This window comes from Sorex fumeus, unplaced genomic scaffold, assembly GCF_029834395.1.
Source record: "Sorex fumeus unplaced genomic scaffold, SorFum_2.1 ptg000264l, whole genome shotgun sequence".
In the NCBI taxonomy this organism is placed as follows: Eukaryota; Metazoa; Chordata; class Mammalia; order Eulipotyphla; family Soricidae; genus Sorex; species Sorex fumeus.
Window position 1 is genome coordinate 7400684 of NW_026606321.1, and position 13958 is coordinate 7414641.

Consider the following 13958-nt stretch of genomic DNA (forward strand, 5'->3'; position numbering starts at 1 on the left):
TCTTAGCTGGTCTGTGTTTACAATGCTGAGATTAACTGCATTCACGGGCATCAATGTCCATTTATTACTTTACAGATAAAATCTTTTATATTTATGTGTTGGCAGAAAGATCCTGTCACCAACTAAAATGTTATTTATTATTGTTGACAATAGTACCAATCTGACTGTTTTATATGTGCAGTGCTGCTACACGGTGTCCGAGTGCCACATTCCCTCTTCTGTTATCCCATCTCTACCCCCTCTGGGGTAGAAAGGGAAGGATGTGGGGTGCTATTTTCCTGAGTTTTATATTATTATTATTTGATTTGGGGCCATACCTGGCAGTGCTCCGGACTTGCTCCTGGCTCTGTGCTCAGAGATCACTCCTGGCAGGGCTAGGGCGATATGGGTGTGGGGAGTGTATACCAGGCAAGCACCTTCACCCCTGGACTCTCTCTGTCCCCCTTTCCTGAATTTATCAATCCCCAGTGAGGGGAGTCCTGGTCTCCTGGTGGGAGTGGACCAAGGCCAGCAGCTCTGTTGCCAGGTCTGTCCCTCTGAGGGAATCGGCGGCACATCTCATAGCCAACTGCAACAAAACCCAGTCTTCAAAATACAAATCACTGTCACTGTCCTCCCGTTGTTCATCGATTTTGCTCGAGTGGGCCCAGTAATGTCTCCATTGTGACACTTGTTACTGTGTTTGGCATATCACGGGTAGCTTGCCAGGCTCTGCCATGTGGGCAAGATACTCTCAGTAGCTTGCTGGGCTCTCCGAGAGGGGCGGAGGAACTGAACCCAGGTAGGCCCAGGTCGGCCCGGGTCGGCCGCGTGCAAGGCAAATGCCCTACCCGCTGTGCTATCACTCCAGTCCAAAACACAAATAATATTTGTATTTTGTAATATTTGTTCAAAACACAAATAAACATGTATTTCGTAATGCAAAATACAACAAGATACAAAATAGAAATTAAAAAAATACAAAAATACAAATAAGCATCTGGTGATGCTCAGGGCTTACTCCTGTTTTGTTGGAACATTTGAAAAAAATTAAGTATAAATACTTCATGGGAAAAAAGCCATAGAGGAAAATGAGTATTGCAGAGGAAAACAGTGCCCCAGGCCCCTAAGTCAGTACCTGAGGCCTCAGAGCACATGCCACGGTTTCCTCTGATGTTCACCAAGGGGACAGGGAAAAGAGGAAGTCCACTTACACGTCCAGGCTCGCGCATCAAGTCCGTGTGCCCCTGAATGTGTCTCACTTCCTTGTTGCTAGGTCTCTTCTAAGCCCGTGTTTCCACAGACACGTCTTCCTTCCCTTGCTCACACCTTTCTAAGTGTCATTCAATAACAAGCATCTTGCTTCCTTTAAAGGAATCTTGCAAATTCCCAAGGAGGACACACAGAGACGGGGATTGCTGATGGGAGCGACCCAAGACTCACCTTAGCGATCTGATCAAACTTTCCAAAGAGCTCGTTCAGCATGTGGACCAGTTCTCCCGGGGAGCAGTCACTGGCCAGCCGGGTGAAGCCCACGATGTCAGCGTACAGAATGCTGCGGATGGAAAAGTGGACAGGCTCAGCTCATCCATGCAGGGGAGGTGAGGAAGGAGTTTCTCCCACTGAGAGTCAGGCCTGGGCTGGGCGTGCAAGGGTGTAGCCACGGGCCTCGCCTGTGGCTGATCCCATGGTTCCCTGACCACACGGTCCCCTGAGTGCCAGAGGGAAGCCCCACAGGCCCCTGAGCATGGCTGGGTGGCCCCCGAAATCCCTGCTGCTGAGGTCCCAGCAAACTTGCACCCTCCACCCTCACAGTGAACCACCATCCTGGCAGCCGAACACTGCCAGGAGAGGACTGCCCTTGAGCACTTCCTAGGAGCATTGTAGCGCTGTTCTCCCGCTGTTCATCAATTTGCTTGAGCGGGCCCAGAACGTCTCCATTGTGAGACTTGTTGCTACTGTGTTTGGCATATCGAATACGTCACGGGGAGATTGCCAGGCTTTGCCATGCGGGTGAGATATTCTCGGGAGCATGCCGGGCTCTCCGAGAGGGGCGGAGGAATCGAACCTGGGTCGGCCGGGTCGGCCGCGTGCAAGGCAAATGCCCTACCATTGTGCTATCGCTCCAGCCCTAGGAGACCTAATAGGAAAACAGAAATTCTCACTTTACATTTACCCTTCCATAGGGCGATCAATTTCCCAAAATAGAGGCTATGGGAACCTGTTGCGAAGTGTTCTCATAAAATAGTTTTTGATGCTACATTTTTTAAATGGGAGATGGAAAAAAAAATCTCAGTTCTGTTCCTCCTCCATGTCCCCTTCCCATCCTATGCCCCCCAGGCCTGTGTGGCCCTCAAGGCAGATGGACAGAACTCTGAGAGGACAGAATTATGGTTTAATAACTCCTAATGTAGAAGTAGCAAAATAAAAGCCAAATCCTGATGTTTCGAAGATGTCCAGAGAAAAAGCTAAATGGATCTCCCAACCCTCCCCCCACCGCCCTCGCCCTCCTTCCGTGACTGATCACTGGCCACTGAAGCAGGAAGTCTCAATGCAATAGGGAAAGAGGACACTATTTTCTGATTTCTATGGGACCCCCGAGCCATAGGGGGTGCAGAGGGAAATGTTCTACACTCAGCGGCTTGACTGCTACAAGAGACAGGATGTTGTATCCCCCCCACCCAAAAGGGAGAATGATCACCCTCCACACACACACATTCCCGGGCCAGAGCAAGCGTACCTCACATTGGTGTGTCGCTTGACATAGAGGTTGTGGAAGTTGTTGGTATTCTCCATCTGGCCGGCCTTGGGGCCCTGCAACCGCTGGATGATCTCAGCCTTCATCTCCATGGCGATGTGGGCCGGCAGCAGAGACAGCAGCAGCCGCTCCTGAGGTAGAACAGAGGCCCCGAGGTCACACGCAGCCCCCTCTGGAAGCAGCACGAACGTGCAGGGGGGCTCAGGGAGGAAGGTGCTGCCAGCTAGTGCCCAGCTCCAGGAAGTCGGGGGAAAGAGGTGAGCTGTTCTACGAGATGACAGACTCGCCCCCCTTCCAGGGTATGCTCCTCAACACGGAGAGGAAAGACAAAGGGGTTCTCTTAGCACCCAGACACTCCCCAGCATTGTGAAGAAGGGAGGAAACCGAAATATTACTGAAGTGATAGAAACCGGTGGCAATACCAAGGTAGATTTATTCTTGCCCATGTGTTCATTTGTGCAGTGACACGCAGGCTTTGTAAAACCCTGGAAAGTTAAATCCATAGTCTGTGTTTCCTAAACAGGAAAGTCGAATATTTTCCAATACTCTGTACTCTCTCAGATGAGCAATGACTTGCCTTTTATCCAATAATCATTAGAAATTCTAGCCCCTAGATTCTCACACTGCGACTGCAAACTGAATGAATTTTGGTATGCATTTCCTAATGTTTCTCGGCCCTGGGACCCGCATGCCTGTGTTCCTCTGCTGGTTCCTTCATGTGTGTAGAGAGTGGTCTCAACATGGTTGTGGCTGGTTCTGGAGGTCTTCGGCTGCTAGGGCTTTGCTCGGAGCAGGGAGGGAAACTCAACCCGCCCCTCTCCAGGGGGCCCCCGGCGAGGACAGCCAGGCACGGGGGCAGGAGACGCTGCACTGTTCTCTTCTGGGAGCTGGGTTTTATAGTCTCTGGGTCTTGGCCATTGATGGGATTACCTGAGATCTCCAAGCCTGCTCGGATCAGGGCTGAGCATCCTCCACCCAGATCCTCCATCTTCCAGTAGGCAGGGGTCACGCCCACCATCTGCCCCCAGCACCAAGTAATCCCATCAATGGCCAAGACCCAGAGACTATAAAACTCAGTTTCCAGAAGTGTGCAGCCGCATTTGCAGCCGAGTGACATCTTATTATCTCATTCTTACTTTGGACAACCTGGCAGGCTATGGAATATAACCTGCCCACACAGCAGAGTCTGGCAAACTCCCCGTGGCATACCTAATATGCCAAATATCAGTAACAATGATGGGTCTCATTCTCCTGACCCTGAAAGAGCCTCAAATGTGGCACTTTTTAAAATCTCAGGGCTAGGATGAAGGAGATGTTACTGGTGCCTGCTCGAGTCAATCGACGACCAACAGGATGATCGTGATTCCTAATGTTTCATTATCAGAAAATACCTGCTTTAGTACATCTAATATACCTATATACCTGGGGTAGCACAAGAATTTCTTGGGCAGAAAAAAATGTCACAAATGGAAAAAGCTAAAGTTCCCACTATGATCTATCGTGAACATGGACTCAAGGCCATAGCTCCTGTCATGTACTGTCTGCAAAAGAACTATTGGAGAAATACAAAGAAAAGACAACAAAAGCTATTCTTAGTTTTTGGTCTCTAAATTCTGAAATTCAGTAAGCAGAGCACACGCACTATTGCAGTTTTAATAAGCACTTAAGTTTTAATAAGTACTTAAGTTGGAGGGATACTTTTCTATTCTCTTCAAGGAAAACAGGCAATTATATTCCAGGAACAGTAGCACAAAAGGACAATCGTTGAACATTTATTTTCATCGGGAAACCTATGGGGTGTTGGGGATTGAACATGGGTTGGCCACATGTAAGGAAAGCGCCTACCCACTGGACTATCGTTTGGGCCCCTTTCTTTGTATTTTATTATGATTCTCCTAGTGAGTTAAGTGATGATACAGAAGGAGTTAAGGGGAGGCTGTGTTCCCGTCCAGGCTCACTGGGCCGGGGAACCAACTCCCGGACTCAACTCTAGGCTACATCATCTTGGTGGCACTGGGAAATTTCCACAAGGGAGCGGGCTATATGGGTCAGGCCAGGGGTGCATCTTGACCAGAGTCACCACAGCTGCCCCTCACCTGTGCAGGGATGACGAAGACATAGGGGACAGGCATGGGCCTGTAAAGGAGCTCGGGAGAGAGGAGGGGGCGTTTCCCCAGGGACTGGTATAACTGAGTGTTGCTCATGCATTCCTGACAGACTCACCTCCTAACCCCTTCAGAAAGCATCGTCATTGTGGTTGAGGGGCAAGTCCCGGGGGAGCACTCGGGGCACATGGGAAGGAGCACAGAGCATTCCTGACACCATTCATCAGAGGTGCGGTTGGAAGGCTGGGCTGCTGTTTGGGGGCTCACTCCCCAGGGATGTGTGGAAAGGCAAAAAACCTAATAAGTCAGCAGGACTACGGGGGTCCCAGGAGCTCTACTCATGGGAACCGACTGAATAAAAGCAACAATTGCATCTGAGTCACACCAGATAACTCCAGGAGTCTCCAGCTTCTGTACCAGAGTTTAGAAGAAGCAGTCTGGGAACTAGCCGAGTCTGGGTGAAAAACAAAGATCCTCCTTAAACTTGGACTCAACCGTTGTACAACCATTGTATGAAACGCAAGCACAAAAGTTTGTAAGACTGTAACTGTACCCCATGGTGATTGACTAAGAAAAAGTTTTTTAAAAAAACTTGATTCGTCATCAAAGTCCTGAGATGGGAACTTCGACTGATCCAGATTTTGTTGATTTGTGACTGAGAAACCTTAGAGGAAATTTTAAAACATAATCACTGTCTAATCATATCTCCACCACGAGCTGGAGTGACAAGAAGAGAAGTTTGAACTAAGATTTTTTTCCCCAGTGAGCCCTGGATAAGCAACAGCCAGCCACTCATCCCTTCAGCAAATAACCACAAAGGAAATGCTACTTCCGGTAGCCACCTCTAGAAACTGAGAAATAGTAGACTAGTTCACCTCCCTCCGACCCCCAACTCACCCCATTCTCTGAGTGGAGTTTCAGGATTTATCTCACTGTTCTCAATGAAATCTAGTAGTACTCCCCCTGCTCCAGAAAAAATAATTCTAAGAAATTGTGGGCTTGTTTACTGAGAGTAGTATCACCACCTGTACTTACTTAATTTAATTTTTAGACAATGTGTCTCTTTTTAGGTATATCTTCCTGTTGTCCATCTTTCTGCACTCTTATACTTAAGATCATTTAGGGCCTTTGCGCCCCTCTGGAGAAGCCTGTGTTGTCTCTGGAACACCAATCTCTCCTCCTCTGCCCTCACATTTCTCTAGACTTCCTTCAACAAAAATTATTTTTCTTCACAAGAATCTGCTCATTTAGCATAATACAGTGTTACATTTGATAATTTAAAAATCCCAACAGTTACTAGTCAAATCATTGGAGTATTTCATCCATCCTCCTTTAGTGCAGTCTCGAAAGCAGGTGAGTAGCTGCCATTTTGCTGCGTCTGTTCCCACCTATTAAAATTCTTGGATGCTTTTTTTTGGTCAACCTATTTTACTACTTATGATTTATTTCCCAAATTGAGTGGCCTGCGAGATACACAGTTACAAAAAAGTTGCAATTATTTCCCATTTCACCACTGGCCCGATAGCCATGCATTCTTTGACTGCTGCTCCTGAAGATCTCATCCCTCCTACAGCTGAATCCCAATGGCTGGTTGTGCCACACGTCCGTCACCCAATTCTGACCCGAGGATATTCTAACTCCATGTCATCATCAATTCTGTGTCAGTGTCACTGTGCATTTTGTTTTTGTTTCTCGTCCAGACCATAGGAAACACTCTTTCGTCTCCTGTGATCACAGGATCCCACTATTTGGGATGGAAAATGTCAATTTATACTTCCTCCTCTGTGGGAGTTTATCTTATTAGAAAGTTTGGAGTTCATTTCTTTTCTTTCTTTCATTCATTTTTATTCAGGTACCATGACTTATAATAATGCTGATTGTTTCATACATACGAAGTTCCATCGCCACCCCTAGAGAATCCATTTCATTTCTTTATTTACGTTGGACCTCTTAAGTTAGCAAAAAGGGAAAAATAGGTATTACATTAAAACATGTTGTCTTGGGCCAGGGATAGTGCAGCTCTTGCCTTGCCTGTGGCCAGCCCTGTTTAATTTCTGTCACCACATATGGTCCCCTGAGCCCAGTACCAGGAATAAGCCCTGAACACCACTACATATGGTTCCAAAACAAAAAATTAAAAATCAAAACCTCTTGTCTTGAGTTTATGCAGACCTCTAGGATTGCCAAATGGAGAAAAATGGTGGGCTTTTAAGAACAGCTGAAACACAGGCAACAAACTACCCAGGTAAATCAATGTTTTCTTTTTTAAAATGTTAAAGAATTTGTTACAATTTAGATGGAATAAAGCCCTTGGGAGCAGTCCACTGGTCAAATAAAAAATCTCAGGCTTTCCTACAGCATGTCCCACTCACGCTCTGAGCAGAGAGAGGACCCCCTGTGCTTCAGGGTCTGTGTGTGACTTCCTGGTGACCACGGGATTGGGCAATGGGGTAAATCTCAAAAAGAAGCTGGTAGTCAGAGCAAACTGACATCTGTCCTGCCCTTAAAAATCGCTCTTCCCCAAAGGAGAAGCTCAGAGTTATGGTACACACGATCAGTTCCAACACAACCCAAAATATGACAAGGTTAACATTTCCATTAATATTTCAGCCTTTCACTGAATATGACTGTGTACCCTGACAAATGATCTGAAAGCAACATATAAATGTATGTGATTAAGACACTAGATATAGCCTCACTATATTATCTCCAAGAACATTAGGGAAATTCCTGAAGGGAACTTTTGGAAAATCAAGCTGTGTCATTAAAACTTGATTAATGCAGACCATGGCTGCCTCTTTGTCTTGTCAGAAAATCCCGTTCAGCTACAGAGAATTGGGCTAATTCTGGCATGCTGAATGGTTATCTGATGAAAACGCTGGCCTTAGCTTGAGGGTTCCATCTCAAAACATCCTTTTATTAAACCTCCCATTGTTATTCATTAGCAATAAATTTTCCCTGGAACTTGTTCTTAGTAATTGTGCCTTGCAGAAGAGCTACAGTTTGTAGGTTTCAAGTGTTATTGATCAAAGTTCAGGACATTCTGAGCTGAAAGTGTTTCTAAGATAATGGAACAAAAACAGATATTATAAATGTGTATTTTTATGTTGTGGTTGAGATTATTTCGGTTGATAGGAAAACTTAATTAAAGCAAAGACAACTTGTACTTAAATTCTGGGGTGAGATATAGCAATATATATTACATCCTATCCGATAAACTGTGCAACCAACAAACATTTAAATCTGTTTAACTAGTCAGAAGGAAAATGTTCCTTTCAGATGAATTTAAAACGTTTTCTTTCTAATTTCTAATTTCTATTTAGTTCTCATTCTCAAGGAAATGCAGTCATCCAATGATGCCAAATCAAGTTGACAAACAGAAGAAATAGTAGCACAAACCTTTGTCTTCCCAGAAAAGTCTCTCCTGAAGTGAAAAGACACCAACAGTGAACTCCTCAGCCCCTTGGTGGTACAGGACACCCAGGAGACACACGATGGTCTCCAGCACTGGATGGAAACACTCTGGGCCTCTGCAAGAATCTCTCTCTCACTTTGGAGTCAAACAACCCGTGCCACATGAGAAGACAAACACCCAACTTCTCAAATCCATCCACCACGGAGACAACTCTAAGTCTGCAAGGGCCGCGGGGAAGGATAGCTCGTGGGTCCTGAGCAATGCGGCCCGGAAGGACCAATTCTTGGCAAATCTCGTGGAGCAGCGGGAGGAAGAGCCTGGAGCTCGCAGTGCCCTTGGATGGTGGGTTTATGCCTGATTCTTACAGTCGCTACAGTCTGGGGAATGGGAGCACCCAACGCGGAGACAACAGCACTGCACAGGCCCAGCCCACTGGCTCCAGGCCCTCACTGAGCGTGTTCCTGCTCACTGCAGAGGCCACTTCCCAACCTCCACTGCTTGTCCCCTGACCTTCTCCCGAGGGTTACCCGCTGTGGCTGCCTGTCCCCCAGCTGATCAAGGGCTGCCTGGTCCCCCCACGAATTCTCCTGCTCAGATTCATGCTCCAGGTCCCAGAGGCTGGTCCTCTGCTATGGGGTTGCTTCAGGGACATGCCAAAGCGAGCCCCTGAGAGGAGTCACGGTCAGCATCTACCGAGGACACACAGGGGAGCGTCCTGCTGACGTCACTTCAGGGACCTCATCTTGCAGTAGTGGATGTCCCCAGCAGCCTCAGCACTTCCAGTCTGAGTGGGCAGCACTGCCATTATCCCCTCCCACCCACTGCCCTTGTGGCCGGGTGGCATCTGTGTCCACTGACTCCTCCTCTCTGCCCAGGGCCCGTGGAGGAATGGGGAAGATCCCCCCAGGAAAGGGAGTCAGCTGGAGTCATGGGGTGGGGGGGGATAGAAGCCATGGTGAGAGACTTGGTGGGGAGGCACTGGGGGTGTTGTTCTGGCTGTGCTGTCTGGGCACCGTGCCTGGGGACACCTTGCAGGACACGACTGGACATCCTACTACGCTGTCTCAGTATGTGCCAGCCGTCCTGTGTGCATCCATTTCCGGGCAGCAACTGACATTCTTCATGGCTATCCCTGTCCCTTTCCTCAGCCGTGCTTGCTTCTGGGATGGGTTCGATCTGGATGCAGTGCTCACATCCCGGGGTGGGGGGCTCCCGCAGTCAGCTGGGGGCTACCCATCTTTCTCATCATGATGCTCGCCAGGAATCACATCCTGGGCTGTGTGTTCACACACTCCCGGCTTCCGCAAGGCCAGGCACCATTGGGGGTGCTGGGCGAGGAGACCGCAGAGCTGCCAGAACACGCTTGGTGCATGTGGGGGCACCGGGGACCGAACTCATAACCTCAGGCTGGCTGGCAAGGCAGGTGCCACCTTCATTCAAGGCTGTGCCAAGGCCTCATCTGATCAAGCTCATTCCTCCCTCCCTCTGCAGGGAGAGACTCAGGTGTTGGCATCTGCTTTTTCCAGCTCTCTCGGGTGTGTGTGGTGGGGGGAGGGTGTGGGAAGGGCAGAGGGGGGCTGGTGTAGAACCCGGAGGCAGCGCCAGGAGCGGGAGCGAATGAATAACTCATGAGCACAGCCCTGCCAAAGCGAAAAGGGGCATGGCTGCTGCCAGGAGCCAGGAACCAAGATCAGCCTGGGAATGCAAGTCAGGGCTAATGAGAAGCTACTCCATTATGCTACAAAAACCATATTTATTGATTCATTTGAATAACGACGTCGCTACAGACACCAGCCTGGGACTTCTCAGCTTCAGCACGCCAATACAAATATTTGTCCAACAGTCAATAGACTCTTTTAAGAGCAGGAAATTGACGTGTGAAAAGCGAGTGTCTGATAGAACAGTCGAATCCCATGCAGCACTTTCTGAAGGAAAAGTGCGTGGTGTGCTCACTAGCTCTGGGGCCCCTGCTGGCTGGCACTGAGGCTGGCTGGGCTGAGGAACGCATCCTGCTTCCCACGGCTGCAAAACCAACCACCTGCCAGCCTGTGGGTCCGGAAACAAGGACTTGCTCTTCTTCCCCAAGGGCCCGGGTGCTCTCTGGCTGAGAGCAGATGCACAGTGTCCATCGGCCCGGGGTGCAGGTGCAGGTGTGAGGGCCCTTGAGCTCACTCACAGGCTTTCCTGCAGGTCACTGGGCCTTGCACACCACAGTCGCTGCCCCCCTGAAGGCTCTGAGCCTCCAGTCGTCCCCAAACCCGTGCTGGACCAACAGCCCTGCATGGTGCGATGCTGCTTCCTGCCATGCTGACAGATGAGGTGAGACACACGGATGCTGAGCAGCCCCCTGAGTGCTGGCTGGGAGAGAGGCACTGCAATATCCCTGAGTGCAAAGGGCTCCCTGGCCCCAAGAGTTACATAATTTCTCTAGGGCACCCGGAGCCTTGGGTCTCTCCCACCCGCTCCAGATGAAGCCCAATCTCCGGTCTCTTGGGTGCAACCTGCCCCTGCTCTCGGCAGACCCCTGCCCCCTGCACAGATGGTCCCGTGGTGGGGGAAGGGGCTCTTTGCAGGAGAGGAGGGAGCTCCCTTCCCTCCCGCTGCACCTGGGGTGGGGGGCTGGGCCTTGGATCAGCACCTGACAAATCATTCTTGGACTTGCCTTAAAAGCAAACCAAAGAGAAAAAGCAGCTGTCCACCAAGCCACGAGTCCCTGTCAACTGATTTAAAATGGTTTAGACAGAAATTCAGATGAATCTGTTAAAAAAAAGATTTTTTGTTTTTGGTCTTGAATATTTTTTTGTTGCTGTTGAGATATAAAAGTGAAAATCAGGCCAGGGCCGGAGAGATTTCTTTCAGCAAATAATTCCAAAAGGGAAATAAATAAGGTAGTCTTCACATGCTTTTCGTGACTCTCTCTTAAGTGCTCCTGTGGATCTGGGTTGGGGATGTTCTGTTCTGCTTTGTGATTTGCTGTGATGCTTATGTGAGAGCTGGCAGAGGCATTCAGCCCTCACGAACCCAAACGAGATGTTCTCTGTGTGCATTCCACGCAGCAGAACAGGGTGGATCTGAGATGCCACCAAACCCTTGGTCCACCTGAGGGTCTCGGGCTTCTCACTCTACCCGATTCCGGCAGGACACGCACAGATAGCTACTCAGCCTGTCACCCCCAACCCACACAGCACAGCTACAGGAAAACACAGCTTCAGGGATGATCACACTTGAAAAGCAAACTTAATAAGAACTGCTACTCATATTTCCAGACACGTGCGCTCCTGGAGATTTCCCTTCCCAGGTGCTCTCTGGGAGTTGATCAGGGCAGGGGTGGACAGCCCACACTGTAGGACCAGTCCTGTCTCCCAGAGAGCTCCTCTCTCTCTCTCTCTCTCTCTACCCCCTCTCTCTCCCTCTCCCTTTCTCTCTCTCTCACTCGCTCTTGGTCTCTCTCCCGCTCCCTCTCTCACTCACTCTCACAATCTCTCCCTTTTTCTCTCCCTCCTTCTCTCTCTCTTTTTGTTCTCCTTTCCTCTCTGTCTCTTGTTCTTTCCCTCTCTCTCTCTCTCTCTCTTGCGTGCTCTCTCTCCCTCTCCCTTTCTCTCTCTCTCCTTCTTCCCCTCTCCTTCTCTCTCCCTCTCCCTTTCTCTCTCTCTCCTTCTTCCCCTCTCCTTCTCTCTCCCTCTTCCTCTCTCCTTCTCTCTCTCCCTCTCCCTTTCTCCCTCTCTCTCCTTCTTCCTCTCTCCTTCTCTCTCCCTCTTCCTCTCTCCTTCTCTCTCTCCCTCTCCCTTTCTTCCTCTCTCTCCCTCCTTCTCCTCCTCTGTGTCTTGTTCTCTCTCCCTCCCTCTCTTGATCTTACTCTCCCTCTAGTGCACTCTCCCCCCTCCCCCCTACTGCTGGAAGTCTCCAATCCCACTGGCTGCTAGGAGCATCTCCCTGACCCCCAGAACATCTCCCCAACCCCCAGAACACGCTCCCCCCAGGACGTCCATGACCCTGCCCAGCTCCAGTTCCCACTGAGTCTGGGTGCTGGGGAAGGGAATTCCTGGGCACAGAGGCCAGCCGGCGCCTGGGTGACCAGACGGGGAGGGCTGTGCCCAGTGCCTCTCCCTGTGGCAGGGCTGGCTTCAGCCTCAGTCCACTGGGCTCACGCGGCCAGTCCCACGGGCTCTCTCTGTCAGTGCTTGTGACTCAAGGGTGCGGGCAAGGGTGGGCAGAGACAACAGATCTTATCTGCAGAGCTCTTGCAATTCCGAATAATAAGTGTTTATCATGCTTCCTCCATGGTGGGTAATTACGGTTCTGTTTGGGGGTGACTCTCAGGAGCTAAGTCAAAGAGGGGGCCAAATTTAGACGACTCTTGACTCTCCCGGTTGTGCTTCCCACCCACGCCTGCTGACAGAGCAGGCCCATGATTCTAAAAAGGCAATACCAAGCTCACCAACGCGGACAGAAACACAACAAAGGGTGTGGGCCAGGACTGTCAGCTCCAAGGAGCAGAGAGAAAGTTACAGAACAGAGCGTGGTTGGGAAGCGCTGGGCTCTCCCCCGTAACCATTCTCCGGGCCATCTCTCCGGGTCAACAAAGTCCAGAAAATACTCCCTAAATCACATTAGCCCAGAGGGAGGGAGGTCGGAGGGCAGCTTCTGCAGCTGATCAGGGACAGTGGCATCCACTCACAGGGTGGCCCAGTGATGAGACTGTCCTGGTTAGAAGGTGTCACTGTGACGTGGAGGGAACGTTAATGTCACCAGAAGGACGGTGTCACTCCTAGACACGCTGCCAAGCCTCTTGGGTGGAGCCTGGGGGGATGATGCTAGGTGAAGTAGGACGGGAAGTGGACAGCTCCAACCATGAATGGGCTCAAAGCAGCACCAACACCGCCAGCTGCAAACACGGTTTGGCTCCTTGAACTCCCTCACGGGAGGGAGGGGGAAGAGGTCTCTGTGACGGCGGGCTGGCACTGGGCCTCGGGGGTCCTATTTGCACAGAGCAGTGAAACTGCCCCTGAAATTCCAGAATAGTGCTGCCAAGTTATCCATCAGTTACGGAAGAAGAGGTCTCCCAGCTGGCCAGGGGTGGACTGAGGCGAGCTGGCCCTTGAGCCCTCCCAGGCTGTGTTCCCTGGACATAACACCAGAAGCTGCCAGTGGCCACAGCCCCACCCACTTATCCCCAGCTCCGGGATGCGGCAGCCACGAGGGGGCGGGTGGGGGGGGCGCTGGACGCATGAGCTGCTTCAAAGGGTGTCCACGCGGATTCATGGAACTGAGGGACCCCCCCCCACCCCCCGCAACCCAGGGAAGGGCGACTAACCAGGCATGGAGTCGGGGTCTGCTGGGAGCCTCACGCATGACAGAGAGGGAGGACACACTCCTTCTCCCCGAGGACACACTCCCTCTCCCCTAGTGGGGACCAGGTCAGGTGCTCATGTCAGCGACACGTGCGGAGACGGGGGACCTGAGAGTCCCCAGCACCGGCTGTTCCTGAGGCCCCTCCTGCTGCCCATCCTTGTGAGGCTTCCCCTACCCAGTGAACTGTACCCCATGGGAGAGCCCTTCCCCCGCCCAGTGAACTGCATCCCATGGTGGAGCCCTTCCCCTACCCATTGAACTGCACCCTAAGGTAGAGCCTGGGGTTTCCTGGTGACATCTGGAGGAGAGAGCTAGGGGTGGCACAGTCTCCTAAGACACAGACACATCC

The 13958-nt window shown here is 50.6% G+C and overlaps 1 protein-coding gene across 1 annotated transcript in view; it reads right to left on the reverse strand.

Annotated features, from left to right (window-relative positions):
- ADCY2 (adenylate cyclase 2) overlaps window positions 1-13958 on the reverse strand; it is a 318432-nt gene that overhangs the window by 95933 nt on the left and 208541 nt on the right. The window contains exons 5-6 of the mRNA XM_056109037.1: window positions 2720-2868; window positions 1423-1534 (exon numbers count right to left, since the gene is read on the reverse strand). Of these exons, the coding sequence (XP_055965012.1) occupies window positions 1423-1534; window positions 2720-2868 (261 nt within the window). The remainder of the gene's footprint in view (window positions 1-1422; window positions 1535-2719; window positions 2869-13958) is intronic.